The sequence below is a fragment of the Siphateles boraxobius genome, unplaced genomic scaffold (genome assembly GCF_051911475.1).
Source record: "Siphateles boraxobius isolate OS27281-9 unplaced genomic scaffold, OSU_SipBor_1 13, whole genome shotgun sequence".
In the NCBI taxonomy this organism is placed as follows: Eukaryota; Metazoa; Chordata; class Actinopteri; order Cypriniformes; family Leuciscidae; genus Siphateles; species Siphateles boraxobius.
In genome coordinates, this window is record NW_027508733.1 from 15,588,626 (window position 1) to 15,604,836 (window position 16,211).

Genomic DNA, 16,211 nt, shown 5'->3' on the forward strand with positions numbered 1-16,211 from the left:
ATTTTTGCGTGTGTGCGTCTCTCTCTCTCTCTGCCCTCTCTTGCTCTCTTCGCATCTCATTATTTCTGCGTGAGACTGAGTCTGACATGCGAGAGCCCCTGACAGGCACAGAGCGATCGCTTGGCATACGCACACACACACACACACACACACAGTTTTTTTCCCTTCTTGCGACGCAGCCTCCTGCTTCCACACACACACATACGTGCTGTCTCATCCCGTTCTCCTTTCGGCTTTTGCACTCCCACTCAAACCTTTCTCGCTCACATTCATTCCCGTGCTTTCACATGCGTGCTTTCTCGCGCTTGTCCTTGCTCTTTCGAACTGGAGAACCTTAACCCTTTGCACTCCGTCTCTGATCTTGTAGTGTGGCCTTTTTTGAGTTTAATAAATATTGGTAGAGTGTTTGATATTTTTGTAACACTGCAGCATTTTTAAAGACAATGTGAAACCGCATTTGAAATGCTTTTAAAGACAACATGAAACCGCATTTGAAATGCTTTTACATTTTGAAATAACTTTTTTTTAATTTTTTTATTGAAATGGCTTTTTTTACAGGAAATAGTTAAAAACATTCTCTGGGGTTAGATTTGATTGATTTAATACATTTTTGATTGAAGATTACAAAAACAAACATTCTCTTTAAAATTCTCTTATAATGTTTCACTGATGAATTATGGGTAATAAGACTAAAGACTTTTAATTTTTATTAAAATTCAGATTTCTTGCCTTTAAATATAATAAAGTGTTATATCTCTGCAATAGTATTTTTTAATACAACGAACATGCATTAGTCTCGTCCGTTAGTAGATTCCCTGCTGTTCTGGAATTTAGTCGTATTCCACAGTTCTGGAATATGGTGGTTCCGCGGGTTCTGGAATGGCGCGGCGTTCCGTGTCCAATTTGTGCAGATTAATGGGGAGCTGGATTAGTTCCGGCAGTGCGTCTGAAAGGACTGGCACGGAGAACAGGAAATGAGCGATTACTGCTGCGAGCGCATGATTTCTCTCCTTCCCCAGCCCTCCCCCCTTCGTCTCTCGCTCCGCAGCGATGCCTTGAATTCCACTGAAAGGGAAAGTTTCTTATTGCATTTTACGGAGCATTTTTATCACCGAGACAGTGTTGCTGTTCCAGAATAGAACACACTTGTGTGGTGTCGGAATCAAGCTAGTTTTACGCTTGTTCTTTTTCCTGTTTTTCCCATTTGCTGCTTTCATCTTTTCTCTCGTTCTGCCTATAACACGCATCCACATGTCTGTGGTTTGTTTTACTCACAACTAGGGATGCCACGTTCCGTTGTGTTCCATTTTGTTTTGTGCTTGAAGTGGCCGCGCACTGACACACACATCCTCACACGCACACATACTTTTGCAGTTCCCCTCCCCCTACATCCCTTGTTTGTTTCTTCACCTCCCTTTAGCTCTCATGCCAAGAGTTTTACTGCAACACACACTTTCATTACACTCCGCCAGTGCTGACGTCTTGCTTGCGTTACGATGCTGCTTATTTACACTTGTGTTTGGTTGTTGCCTCCCTCTTTTATGACTCAGACAAAACTGGCCTTTGTGTGCTGATTGAAACCTGTGTGTGTGTGTGTGTGTGTGTGTGTGTGTGTGTGTGTGTGTGTGTGTGTGTGTGTGTGTGTGTGTGTGTGTGTGTGTGTGTGTGTGTGTGTAAGAGCCCTATCAATCTCTCTCTCGCTCTCGCCCTCTCTCTCTCTCTCTGTCTGATTCTGCTGCGGTTGCTAGACTCTGTCGGTAATTCTGCTCTCAGGCAGAATGGCTCTTTGCCATTAAGGTCCAATCAGCGATCTGACAAGTGCTCTCCGTAATCTCCACGTTAATTAATCATTCGGCTGGAGGTGCTAAACACGCGCTGTTTTAAGCCATTAGCCGCCCGTTCCGCACACCTCCCGATCTCTCGTCGCCCAAACCAACGCCCTCCATTAGCGGCCCACGGAAAGAGAGGGAGGTTTTTCTACAATTCTGACCACATAAAAGGTTGTTGGTTCTCACAGAAAAGGAAGAATTGGCATTTTGTATTTTGTTGTTGATTTTTAAAGACTAATTTAAGATTTTTACACTTGGTTTTCTTTGACTATTGCTAGTAGGCTAGCTAATAAATAAACAGTTAACAAATAGCTAAACTGTTATTTTAGTGAAAAACCAGACTTTATATAGGCCCTATAAATAGCAAAACTGTTGATGAATCTAAACATTAACTAACAGCTGTTTTTTACTAATAGATAAACTAATTGTGTTCTAATATCTATTTGTTTACGAATAGCTAAAATGTATATAAATAGCTAAATGTTATTTTTGTGTAGCTAAATTATTTTTCAGTATAACTGTCTGTACAATTAATTTAGCCTACACCACACACCATGAAATCAAAATTGACAGTTTATATATTTTTTAATAATATTGCAGTAAACTATTTGTTGGTGCACATCATTCTTTTTAGTTAATTATTTAATTAATGTGCACTCAAACTTTATTTAAAATAACTTCCCCTCTCTTGCAAACACATTTCTTCTCTGATGACGTGTTTACCGGCGCCAGGGCGGGTAAAACTGTCACGCACATGACATCACAGCAGCATGTCCCGACTCCCGTCAGGTACATTTATTCTAGTCGGAAAAGATATTGCAGCTTCCATTTCAGGCCGACTAGCATTTCATAAGGAATAGCTAAACTGTTTGTATGATTAGCTAAACTGTTCTTTGTTACTAGCTAAACTAACGTTGAACTATGTAAAAAAAAAATCACTAATAGATACACTGTATACGAACAGCTCAACTATTTTAAAAACATCCCTATTTATATATATATATATATATATATATATATATATAAAAAAAAAATTTAACCACCTAAACGTTTCCCCCCCGATTTCTTAAGTGTTCCGCTAGCGGTGGATTTCTCGAACGCTTGTAGAGAGCGTGGGCTCTCGTTACCGCTGAGTCTCAGGGCTTTGTGATTTTCCCCGCTGGCGCTCGGGGTCTAATTCTGCTCTAATGGCTTTATAAATGAGCCTGGTGACATCGGTTAAAGGCGGCTGTTCTCGCGGGGCTGTGCGTGCGCCACAGATACGGCGGGGGAGCGGCAGAGCGCGCAGTGGAGGGCACTCGGCGCCGATCCGTGCTGCGTATGTGTGTGTGTCTGTGTCAGAGGAAGCGAGATAAAATGCAATCTTTCCCACCCCGTATTCCATATTCTCTCTCTCTCTCTCTCTCTCTCTCTCTCTCTCTCTCTCGCTCGCTCGCTCGCTCCCTCACGTCGGCCCATAGCAGGTGGGGACAGACCTTCCGTCCGCGTGTGTGTTTTTTCTGTCAGTCGACAGCGGCTTGTTTTTCTAGTCCTCGTTCGTTCCGTTCCCCCTCCTGCTCTCCTGCCTCAGACAGGAAGCCGCTCTCTCGCTGTGTTTGTGTGTGTGTGTGTGTGTGTTTGTGTGTGAGAGAGATAAGCCGCGAGGAGCGCACTGAGCTGCCAGCTCGCTCTGTATGTTTGTGTGTGTGTGTGTGTGTGTGTGTGTGTGTGTATGTTAAGCCACGAGCTGCTCCGCGGCGCTGCCAAAGCTCGGAAATATGACATGACTGCGCGGCCGAACCTTTCAACACAGACCGCGGCAGCTGCTCGTTCGTGTGTGTGTGTGTGTGTGTGTGTGTGTCTCTCAGGGCGCGAGAGAACGAGAGTTCACACACTTAAACGTGGCACTCCATCTTAGTCCCAGCGCAACAGCAGTAAACATGCAAAAGGCACGTAGTTTTGCGCGCGCTCTCGTTTCCATTTTCTCATGGGCACGCACCTTCAAAACAAACCATTCTTGGCTTGATGAAACTCCTGGGCGCCTTCAAGCGGTTCTCTGCGCGTGTGTGTGATTGAGTCATTTTGGCTTGCATCAACCAAGGGCGAGTGGAAAACCTGCGTGTTTTCCACAGTTGACTGCATGAGCGTGTCCGCTGGTCAGGCTGTGTCCGTTCAAGCCCGGGTGCTTAGGTTCTTTTGATCTAGACGTCGACAGCAAAACACAGCCTGTGACCTGAAATAACCCCGTGGCATGCATTCTCTGCAATTTAATCGGATCTAAATTCCCTTTCAGATTATTTTAAGTTTGCATATTTAAGAATTAAAAAAACAGGGAATGGTTTCCTGATTGAGTAATAGTTATTATTTCATCACTAAAATTAGTTTATTTAAAGGGACAGCTCACCTAAAAAACGAGTCCTTTCATCATTTATTGACTTATTTATTTGGAAAAACATCAGTTTTTTTCCCATACAATGAAAGTCCTGTTCTGTTCCACAGAAGTCAGTCATAATGGTTTGTAATAATATGAGGGTCAGCAAATGACACAATTTTTATTTTTGGGTGAACTATCTGTTTAAAAGTGTCAGTGTTCACTGTGAAGAATATTTGCAGTTTAGTAACCAGCTGTGTGTGTGTGTGTGTGTGTGTGTGTGTGTGTGTGTGTGTGTGTGTGTGTGTGTGTGTGTGTGTGTGTGTGTGTGTGTCGCACCCTGTTTTGTCACTGTCTGCTAAGCCTGAGCGAAAAGCAGGACACAGACCTTCAACTCTCAGAGCGACAGCAGTTAGCTATATCTTGCAGTCTCAGCCACAGACGCCTCCGGACCGCACAAAATCTGTCTGATGCATATTTCACATAAAACTGGAAAGCATTTTCTTGATTTGGCAAGTGCTAAACTGATTGGCTGACTTTATGCAACTTCCGGGACTAAGGGCACACAGGGATTTTCAAATCAGTCTGCCTGCTGGGTTTATAGTATCGCTTTTCTGGAAGAACTAATCACTGGATTTGACAAATTGTCTTTGAGAGATATTCAGAGTTGTGTGTCCTGTTATTGTGGTATAATCTATCTCCGGTAAACCCACCCTTAAACGGCATGTAAAAACACACTGTGGTTTGCAATCTGCCGTTTAGTCAAAGGTCTGGCTGAGCAAGACGATATCGCATGTTCGCGCACGTACGCATTCACACTCGTCCGCACGTTCAGTATTGTCCTGGCCGGCTGTCAGGGAAATTCCTGATCCGTTAATGATGTACTTCTTCTGTGGAGGCCACCTCAACCCTTTTCCCTCTGTTATCACAGCTCCCATTCCAGCCATGGCGCTCTCATTTAAAACCATGCTGAGGGAGTTTCGACGCTCCATCTCCCCCTCTGCATATCCTGCTCTTTCTTGTCGTCTTTTTTTGTCTGTCTCTCTCCCTAGCCGCTCACTTTCCAATGCAACGTGACGCCTGCTCAGTCTGAAGGCTGTTTTTTCCTGAGTTGCGTGTAAAATTAGAACATTCGTCAGCACTGTGCGTAGCCAGAGGATCATTAAGAAGCCGCTACACATTAGACTCTGAAAAACAATTCACACAAAGCTGCCTCAATTCTATAACGGTTTATCAACTGTCTCAGAGTTTCAAACTCTTTATAAACTGTCTCCAACTTCTATCAGCCAGGATCAGAATTTGACTAGAGCCTAGCAGTGACCCAGACTGGTTTCAGTTCAGGTCTGTCTTGTAAAGCTTCCCCTTCTCTTTCCTGTCTGAGCGTCTCTCTTTCTCCCGAAGCAAGCTGTAGTTTTTGCTCTTTTATTTTTTTTATGATGTGGGTTGGATTGACTAGGCTTTGAGGTCATGGTGAAATGGTTGCACCTCGGGTTCAATCTAGAGCTGTCCTGGCGTCTTGTTTTGTGGGATTGCTGTTGTTAAAGGGTTAAGTGTCTTGAGTGATGCATTGATTGCAGTTGTTAGCTTAGCTGGGAGTCGTTTTTGCAGGGGACCGCGGGGGAGGAAACGCCACAGCAAAGAGCAGTTCTCACAACACATCTTTTTCTTGCTAGGCTGTGTGTAACACGGCTTTATTGTCTGTTTAATGTAACACTCAGCTCTCCTGCCTGCAAACACTGAGGAACTCCCTGAGGCGGGAGAGAGAGAAAGACTTCGCTGGAAAGGGAATGAGGCGATGGAAACATAAACGGAAATAGAGAAATTCTCTCTTGAACTGCGGCTCGCTTTCAGTAATTGAGCGTGGTTGGGTTGTGTGTTTTACCTTCCATGTGTTTTGGTCCACCTCTCCAGGCTGATGGAAGCGAACATCCGCGCTGGAGCGAGAGCTTCCCGTTTGGGCTCGTTAACGGCTCGGCGCCCCTGCTAACGGCTTGGGCTTTTTTTCAGTCATGCCGGCGGCATGCCGTATCCTGGATACGGAGCCGGCGGGAAGCGCGAGGCAGAGCTGCTGGCAGCAGCGTGGGGCAGGTCGTACCACTGTGCGACTCTGTCGAGGGAGGGGTTGAATGCGCTCTCTGAGAAGCTGCCAGAGTTGAAGTGCGAGCGCTACGCCTCCTGAATCCTAATGCCCTCATTCGTCTGAGCGCCGAGCGGACACCGGCCCTCCCCTTGCCAGCCCATCTGTGTGTGTGTGTGTGTGTGTGTGTGCGCGCGCTTGTTTTTGTTGCCACCATGCATGAGGCTCACGGTGATGGATGAGGGAGTTCCTTTAAATCCGAGCTTGCGGAAGAACTCCAATTAATTCCACGAGGGCTCTCTGTAATTCTGTCCTCTTGCAGACAATGTTTTTAATCAGTGTATATGCCAATGGCGGGAAGCACAAATGGGACCATCATATTGATATCAGCTGTAATGCCGCTATAAATTGCGGAAATCTCTGTAATGCTATGGTATTAGGCCCGCCTACTTTTATCAACCAAACTTATGACAAAATTAGATCCCAAGTCATAGAATCTAGGTTCTAGGAATTGTGCCAGCCCAGAACACCCTAACAACCACATAGTAACATGCTAACGACTGTTCAGGAGCTGCATGGCAACATTCTAACCAAAAATGGAAACACCTTAGAAACTGCATATCAACAACCCTTAGCATGTTGTTGGGTTCTTTTGGCTTGGGTTGGTGTGCAGAGGCTTCTCCAGTGGGACCCCGTGAGTCATCAGACATTTTTAGGCACCAAAATATCTTAGAGGTGTGAAAATATGGAAAAAGTGTTGCCAACACAAACATCCCGGCAGCCGGTTTTGCACGGGCAAGCACCGCTCACATTTTCCCCCTCCTTTCAAGTCGCTCCTACACTGCTGCTGCTAGTAGACTCTCACACACACACACACACACACACACACACACACACACACACACACACACACACACACACACACACACACACACACACACACACACATAGTGCCGTCTCAGGCGTCTCGTATAGAAAGTGAACAGCAGGCTTGGGGGCAGGATTCGCCTGTAAAACCCCTGATACCTCACACATCAATAATCAGCTCTGGGCAAGAACTGTCTGTCTGCTCTCGGCCTGTCTCTCTCTCTTTCTCTACGCTCTTTAATGGTGTTTAATGAATTTCATTCCTCGCTGCACCATAGTAACCACTCGTATTCTGTCTCTCTCTCTCCCTCTCTCTCCCTCTCTCTCCCTCTCTCTCTCTCTCTCTCTCTCTCTCTCGCTGTAGGAGGTGGTTTTGTACTGTCTGGAGAATAAAGTGTGTGACGTGAATCATCGGGATAATGCGGGTTACTGCGCGCTCCACGAGGCCTGTTCCCGTGGCTGGCTCTCCATCGTACAGCACTTACTGGAGCACGGGGCTGACATCAACTGCAGCGCACAGGACGGCACCAGGTAAACGCATGCATGATGTCACCTAAATAAAAGAGCCGAAACAAAGCAGGACTGGTTTCCATGACTTCCTGAGCATGTGTGTGCCGCTGCGGCGCTGATAATTACACATGCACACATGTGCTGACACACGTACACTCAATGTCAGTAATTATATGTTTGGTAATAATGGCTTTACAACAACAGAAGAGGCCGAGAATCTTAGCTTGGATAATTACCGCAAGAAGAGCAGATTAGGCGTGTGAGATCCCTGTCTTTCCTATACACTTAAAAATCCAATTTCATTTAGCGCTCCGATTCCTGTTGGAAAGATGAATGACAGTGACAGGTTTTAATGGCTGTTTTATTGGGCAATGCCAGCTGATAAAATTAAGGTAATTATGGACAAGTGAAGTAACTGAACTGTTTTAGCAAAAAAAATCTCAGTTACCAAAGACAGTGAAATTGAAGTTTCGGTAAATATTTTTGGAATTTAAAACAGCAAAAGACCATAATTAATCAAATATTTACTGTTTACTTTTTTAATAATACACTATATATGTGTGTGTGTGTGTATATATATATATATATATATATGTATATGTGTGTGTATATTTAATTTATTTTACATTTTTCACACCCATGAATAACCTCAAATAATAATAATTAGTATGTGTTTATTTTATTTATAATTAATTATTCACAATTTGATGAGGAAATTCTTTAATACTACAACACACACACACACATATATATGTATATATGAATAACTTGTACTTATGATTACCTTATAAGTTAAGGTAATTTTGTTGCATTGTGAAAGTTAGAGGTGAACTTTATAAAATAAGTAATGTCATAGTCTACTTTTCATGATCCGATGAAATTCTGATGGATAAATTAGATTGCATTATAATGTATTGTTGTGGTTGTTGTTGTTTGTTTGTGAAGTAAATGATCTGTTCTCTCTTCTAACAGGCCTCTTCATGATGCTGTGGAAAACGATCATCTAGATGTGGTCCGACTGTTGCTGTCATATGGCGCCGATCCGACTTTAGCCACCTACTCGGGCCGCGGTTTACTAAAGATGACCCACAGCGACATAATGGAGTGTTTTTTGTCTGGTAAGAGAGCGTTGTTCCTCTCTTCCACCTCTATTCCCAGAATTTCCCTCCTGTAGGAGCGGAGGGCTCAGCTCCGCTTGGCTATCTGGTTACTAAGCAACAGCTGGAGCGGAGGAGAAGCCTTTAGCTCCTGCAAATCAGCTTTCCCTGAAAGGAGATTATGTGTGTGTGTGTGTTTGTCCGTGTGCGTGTCTTTATTCGGTCTTGTGTGCCTTGTCTTTTGAAGGGTGTACGGGGCTTGTCTCGCGCAACAATATTTGGAACCATAATCTGGCCTAATCTGGATCCATACAGCCATCTAAGATTAAAATGGAGTATCATTTTTATGGATTTAGAACAAAAAAGCTTTTGACATCATTTTGACCCCTTGATTTTAACTCGCTTGACGTGTTTTTTTTCCCACTGGTGGTTGCTGGAAGTTTAAGAGCTTTGTAAATCCAATCAAAGTACAGTCTTCGTTTTAAGAAAACACCTGGAAGCTTGATGGGAGACTTAATTTGTGTATCTGTGAATGAGTTTAAAGATTTAAAGAAATTAAAGTTTTAGAAAACTTGAGCTTGCACAAATTATATTTAAAGCTAAAATGTGTAATTTCTGCACAACTAGCAGAACCAAGCAGAGTTGAAACTTGTTTTAAAACATTCATTATAGCAAACAATCCTGCCATTGGTCAGACAAATCCCGCCCCTAACTTGCCATTGGTTAATTGATATGTCAAGCCACTCGAACAATCAAATAAATTGCATTTCTGTTTGGTTTCACTAATGGCATAGAAATTCCATATTAAATGCTTCAAATTTAATGTTTTAGGCTAAACATGTTACTTTCCGTTTTGAAGTTGAGAATAAATTTTTTGTTAAGAGTTATTTATACCATCAGATTTTATTGTTAGTGGACCGTTGACCTTGTCATTGCACTTTTCGATGCCCGTTGTGCACGGAGGTAAAGTTTCAATGCTCAAGGTTAGACGTTCACATGGAAAAGACAAGCTGTGCTCCGGGTGCATGTGAAGATGGCATCGCAGGAGACGTGGCATTTAGCGAGACGGACTTTTCTGTGTTTGTGTTAACACTGACCCCTCTCGTCTGAACACAGCTGCACTGTGACGGTCTCTCTCTCTTTCAGTGACAGTGGTCGGGGTTTTTGAGGCATTGCTTGATTAATGGTCTGAAAGTTTCAAGCTGAACTAGAGGGCATTGCAAAGCAATTTGTACACAGCCGCCATTTGTTCTTGACGGCAGTCGCAAGTTCACCTCCAAAGCCGTCTTAATACGTACGAGTCTGTGTGTGTGTGTGTGTGTGGATTAGCTTCAGGGCTGCCAGTTAAAGGGCAGCTCAGTCACATGGCGGAGGTTCACACTGACTGGCTGCGTGTGTGTTTGATTATGCATGAGTTCGTGAGGCAGGAAAGCGCTCGGCCTGGAAGCGCTGGGCAGAATATTGGGTGTGTGTGTGTAAATCAGCAGGCTTGTCCCGTTCTGCTGTCTGCGGCACTGATTTAAAGACCCTCCCCAAATTTGTTTTTCCTCTGTAGGAGCCTTCTAATCAACCGCTCTTTCTCGCTCTTTCTCTGGGTGGAATTGTTAATGGCGACGCTGGCAAACGCGGCTCCCGTAACCGCTGACGGTGTTCCGCCGTGCCAAGTGGAATCTGACATTCTGCAAGCGTTATGTGGTTGCACGCTCAAAGTCTCTGCATTCTATAGGAGAAAATTGTCATATAGTTGCTTGGTCATTGTGGTCTGTTTAGCATTTGCACCATATTATCAGTCATTATATTGTATCTGCCGAATTGTACTACTTTTATCTACTGGTATTCGTTTAGTTGTTTGGTAAATGTAGTTTATCTAATGATATTTGATTTTATTTTTTTATTTATTTAAACATCCGCATTTTTTTAACCATATTATTATATTTAAATTAATTATCTACATTTTTTTTCTTTGTTTTACATTATTTAAACAATATTTATCGTTCGTCAATTGTATTTTAATACATTTTAATCATATTTATTTTTATTTATTTGTTTTCATGTGACATCTTATTTGTTGGCTATTTAGCACGAATTCTAGATCTGAAGCAGTATCACATAAAGCCGCCTCTAAGTACTAAATTGAGTTATTTTTCTCTGCTTATTGCGCTTAAACAGTCAAATACACTCAAAATAATGTCAAAATGCCGGTCTTGGCAAGGATTCAAGTAAACAGTCAGTTATATTTTAAGTGAATGTAAACAGTTGAGAAAGAAAACAAATGTGTAACAGAATAATGGATCCGTGTGTCAGGTTTTAAAGCGACGGCAGCTTAATGTCTGCTGCCAAATTATGACATCATATTAAAATGATCTGTATGGCACTTTTCCCCTATGGTATCAATGTCAAAATTGTGGAAAAACAGTGAAAATGCTGAGTGGCAAGTAACTTTGGAAAACCAGTAGCCACAGTGGCTGCTGAGCAAATAAGTTAATGTCAAGCCCTGGCATCCGCTTATGCTAATATTAGCTTGAATTTTTGATTGCTAATATTATAAATCTATACTACTTGGCATATCTGAAACCATAATGGTTTTTGTCTATTATGCGGTGGGGAAAAATCAGCTGTCAGTATCTGCCAAGATTTCTGTATTAGCTGCTTCCTGTTTACATCACTAATGGTCTCTTCTCGCTCTCTCTTTCTCACTCTAGATTACTTTGCCGACCTGCAGGGCAGAGTGGACGATGACCCCGGTGTGTACTGGGAGTTTTACGGCAGCGCAGTGTGCGGTGAGTACCACTTTCACACTCGAACACACACATTCGCACACTCCCACACTAACAGATGCATGAAACAATGGAAAAAAGAAAAGAATCATGCAGACAGACAGACAGACAGAGATGGGTAAACACCTGAAGGTAAATCTCTGTGTGAATCATCAATGTTTGTAGACAGTCATTGATCTAAAATTGAAAAAACAGCAGCCATGTGTGCTTCTCCCTCTCTGATGTTCGCTTGAAAGAATTTATATAAAAATCCCTATGCACTGGGTGGTGGGGTCGGAACCATGGGGGCAAAAATAGATGGCAGTATTTTTTATTGCTCTTTTTTTAAATGAATTCTAGCTGCGTAGCGAGAGTTCCCCTGGCTGCCATATATCAGCAGATCGCTCTGTGTGTGTGTGTGTGTGTGTGTGTGTGTGTGTGTGTGTGTGTGTGTGTGTGTGTGTGTGTGTGTGTGTGTGTGTGTGTGTGTGTGTGTGTGTGTGTGTGTGTGTGTGAGCGGGCCCATCTCCAGCTGGCCGAAAACAAACCCACTGCTACTGCACATTTTCCCTTGGATTCCTGGAATAACAAAGCCGGGAGAGAAGGGGAGGTGTGGAAGGGAGCTGCGCGGCTATTTTTGGGAGCTCTGCGCCGCCTCGGAAAAACCCAAAGCGTAACAGAAAGAGGTAGAGGCGCCTGTTTCGCTCTGAGGCTTACGCTGTGCCACTAGCGCACACAAATGAGTGAAGTGGCTTCACACGCGGCTCTTCCCGCAGTGCCGCTTAATGGAAGAGAGTGCAAATAGGAGAGCGCGTTCAGAGAGCGACGCCACAAAACCATGTCCCGGCGTGAATCCGACAGGGAAGAGGGAGGGAAGAAAGGGAATTTTAAAGGGATATCATGGGAGTGTAATCCATTGGTAGCTCTCGGAAACACTCGCAAGTGTGTGTGTTGTTCCATAATTCACACCTTTTCTCTCTTGCTTACAGAGGCTGCTGACGACTCGTCTGGTTACGATATCCTGGCCAACCCCCCTGGACCCGGCGAAGATGAGGACGAACAGAGAGAAGTTTTCGAATTCGAGTTCTCCGATAGACCGCTGTTGCCGTGCTATAACATCCAGGTGTCTCTCTCACAGGGGTAAGAGCCTTAAACCTCTGTCTTGACTGATATTTGTCCACAACTACTTTTATTTAGCACAAAAACAGTTTTTTTAGTGGTAGAGATAGTGGGAAAGTGTACATCATTGATCAGGTGAGAATCCTGAGAATGGCCAAATATTGGAAATGTGGAATTCTGTTATAGAGATTCTTATCCCAGGAATAGGTTGGGAAACATTGCATTAGATGATCATTGAATGTGCAAAGCCATCCCAGACAGCAACATAGTGTCGGCCCACATCCGGGCCACATCTGGTACAAATGGATACAACTCGTACCAGATGTGAGCCTAATCTGGGCCGACACTATTGAAATTTTGGGATTCTTGCAATTCATCAATAGAGAGGTTTTGTCAAAATCTGATCGTGACTAGACGATTATTGGTTGCGTAATAGTTGAGTTAGCGTTGACCTAGATGACAGGTGTTTCCCTTAAAAGCACACCGTTGCGGAGTGCGGAGACTGACAGCCAGTGACGACGTTAGTTTAGCGTTAGTGGAGACGTGAGGCCCGTCGCACTTAAACAGAGCGAGGACAGCAAAAGCACGCACGAGAGAGACAGTCTAGTGACACGCTGCTAAACAGACACAGCTAATTACCTCCCACACAGGCTCTCGCTCTGCCGTTACCGCGCTCCGCTCTCTCTCACCACCCCTCCCTTCCTCCCTCGCTCGCCCGCCCGCCCGCTCGCTGTCTCGCTCCCAGGCTCAGCTGCCGCGCTCACTGTTGTGTATAATCTTCAGTCTGCGCTTGTCTCTGGCCTTCCCCTCCCCCATTCTCATTCGCCCTCGTTCGCTCGCTCTTTCGCTCGGCGCGGCTGGCTGATGCAGTATTAATGGCTTTCTGCACTCCTCACATTTCCTCCCCCTTCTCGCTTGCCCTCTCTCCCTCTCTCTCTTTTCCCTCTCCCACTCCATTCAGCGTTCCGTGCTCCGCAAGAGCCACAGACCGCCTCAAGTGCCATCGATTGAGCGCTGCCTGTTACTGCTTTCCCCGCTGTGTATGTGTGTGTGCGTCTGACAGGCACGGTCTATGGTCTTTGTGTGTGTGTGTGTGTGTGTGTGTGTGTGTAGCAGCCCATTGTGTTTCTGGGCGAGCAAAGGCCTTGAGAATCTTTGTGTAATTTTGTCTAATTATCTGAATGCGTGTCTGCGCAGGGGAGTACTTGACAAGGTGTATGTGCGCATACTTTATTTGTCTTCCGTTTGGTGTTTCTAACTTTGTGCATTGGTTCTGACACATTCAGCCTTGGCGCTCACCTAGACACTTCAAGTTCGCAGTGTAAACTCTTCTTTTTAGTATGCTTTTGATAAAGTCTAAAACATAAAATAAAACCGTAAAACTTTTTATGCGTGTTGGCCGTTCGTTTACACAACTGGTTTTTGGGCGCCTAAAAACTCAGTTTTGAAAACGGGTTTCAAAGTGCAAGTTTTTGAAAACGGTCTCCATGTAAACAATAAAAAAATGGAATCTCTGAAGATGATGACATCATGTACATGCTTATTACTTGTTCAGTCTATAGTGTTTCATTGCCATGTAATGGCCTGACAGCAGAATACAGCGCTTTAGTCGTTTTCGCGGATCCGTGCAAATGGGGATCGTTTTGACAATGGTGTCGTCTGTACGCGGAAGTACTGAAAGTAAAAAGTTATCCGTTTCAAGGATATCGTTGTTGTGTAAACGTACCCATAGTATGCATTGAATAAAAAGGCTAAAACATAAAACAAAATGATTCTTTCCATTCTCTGAAGTAGCGCAAACTAGCCATCATAATGCTACCGTGAAAACCTTGACATTACAAGTTCGTACATACTTTGCACGTCATTTCATCTATTTGTAATATCCTATAAATAAAGGCCAAAACATAAAATAAAAAACAACTATTTTATTTCTTTTCACTGAAGTTGCATCAAAATAGCCAGCACGATGCTCGCATTAAAACCTTGACGCTGCAAGTTCAGACTTAGCGCATCATTTAATCTCTTCTTTTAGTATGCTTTCAATAAAAAAGGTCAAAACATAAAAATAAAACCAGATTTTTTTCCATTCTCTAAAGTGGCACAATGTTAGGGTGAATACCTTTACAACGCGAGTTTGCGCCTACTTTGTGCATCATTTCATCTATTTTTAGTATGCTATAAATAAAAAAAGCCAAAATATAAAATAAAAACCTATTTGTCCTTTCTCTGAAGTAGTGCTCTTGCTCTTTTTTTCAGCTAATTAATCTTTCTCTCATTCCTTTTCTCAGACCTAGGAACTGGTTGCTGCTCTCGGACGTCCTCAAGCGCCTGAAGATGTCAGCCAGAACGTTTCGTGCCACGTTCACACACATCGAGGTAGTGACGATAGCCGAGGCGGAATTCTACAAGCAGGCGTCTTTGAGTCAGCTGTTCTCCTGTCCTGAAGAGCTCGAGGGATTCTTGCCAGACAGCAAGGAACTGTTGGATCTGGTGGAAATCAGCGCCGAACTGGTGGCGCTGCTGGGGTCATCGCTCGAATGCCTGGACAACCGCTGGGAGCCAGCATCCAGACTTCGCTCGTGAGCCTCTGAACATGCTCTCGACTCTCGGACAGACCCTTAGAGAGCCATGGAGAACTAGAAGCAGAGGAAAAGGATATTTGGATGCGGTTCTTGACATTTCAAGGAACTTCTGGACTGGTAGCCAAAAGCAAAATTTGGTCCCTGTGCAGCTGATCTTTCTGTTTGGCTATGAGAAGGATTTGGAACTTCTCGACATCTCTTACTCCCTGTTTGCATACTAATTCTCCTGGTGACGATGCAAACCTGTACATAGTGTACATTCTGCAGAAATCGAAAGAGAACGGACCTGAGATTTGGAATACTATCTCTGGCTAACTATGAGATCTGAAGCCATTGTCGCAACAACGATCTCTATCGTTTAAAAGAGATGTTTTCTAAATAGGAATATAAGTATATATACAGTCACTGTATTTTATTTGTGTGTATTATATATAGATATAAATATATATATAAATAAATATATATATATATATGCGCTGCCTTTTTTGTCTTGTTTAGTCAGGTCTTTATTTTATAATTGGAGTTACGATGTTGTAAATACCTAATCTGCTTGGATCGGGGTTTTAATCGTGATGTCAACGTTAGAGGATTTACAGAGGCCGGAAGCCCCTTCGGTTTGTCAAGAGTTCATTAGCGCACTTCGTCAGACTGGGCGATTTTTCTTGACTGGAGTAGACGTTTTTATAGTGTTGACCAGTAACCAGTGTGGGATTTTTTTGGTCTACCGTGTAAAACTCTAATCTACAAAGCTGTTTCGTACCCTGTACGCAAGCTGTTCTTTTGACTAAGTCACTTATTTATGAGTAGAAATTAAGATATTTTAATGTGGCTTTTCTTTGTAAAATATTAAAGTAAATGTAAAATACTAATCTGATGCTTTGTTAGGCAGAGATGCTTGAACTTGTAAATAATGGGTTAACTATTTCAGTAACTTGTTTCTGAAGTGTTCTTGTTGTTTTTTTTTGTTTTGGTTTTTTGGAGAAGTGATCGGACTTTGTAATTACATACGCTATCATTTGTATTT

At 43.3% G+C, this 16,211-nt stretch overlaps 1 protein-coding gene across 2 annotated transcripts in view; it reads left to right on the top strand.

Moving 5' to 3' along the window:
- bcor (BCL6 corepressor) overlaps positions 1-15,334 on the top strand; it is a 40,471-nt gene extending 25,137 nt beyond the window's left edge. For both annotated transcript variants that reach the window (XM_077226108.1, XM_077226109.1), the window contains 5 exons: positions 7,488-7,654; positions 8,606-8,751; positions 11,433-11,510; positions 12,476-12,626; positions 14,894-15,334. In XM_077226108.1, the coding sequence (XP_077082223.1) occupies positions 7,488-7,654; positions 8,606-8,751; positions 11,433-11,510; positions 12,476-12,626; positions 14,894-15,188 (837 nt within the window). In that variant the 3' untranslated portion in view covers positions 15,189-15,334. The remainder of the gene's footprint in view (positions 1-7,487; positions 7,655-8,605; positions 8,752-11,432; positions 11,511-12,475; positions 12,627-14,893) is intronic.
- Positions 15,335-16,211: the final 877 nt, after the last annotated feature.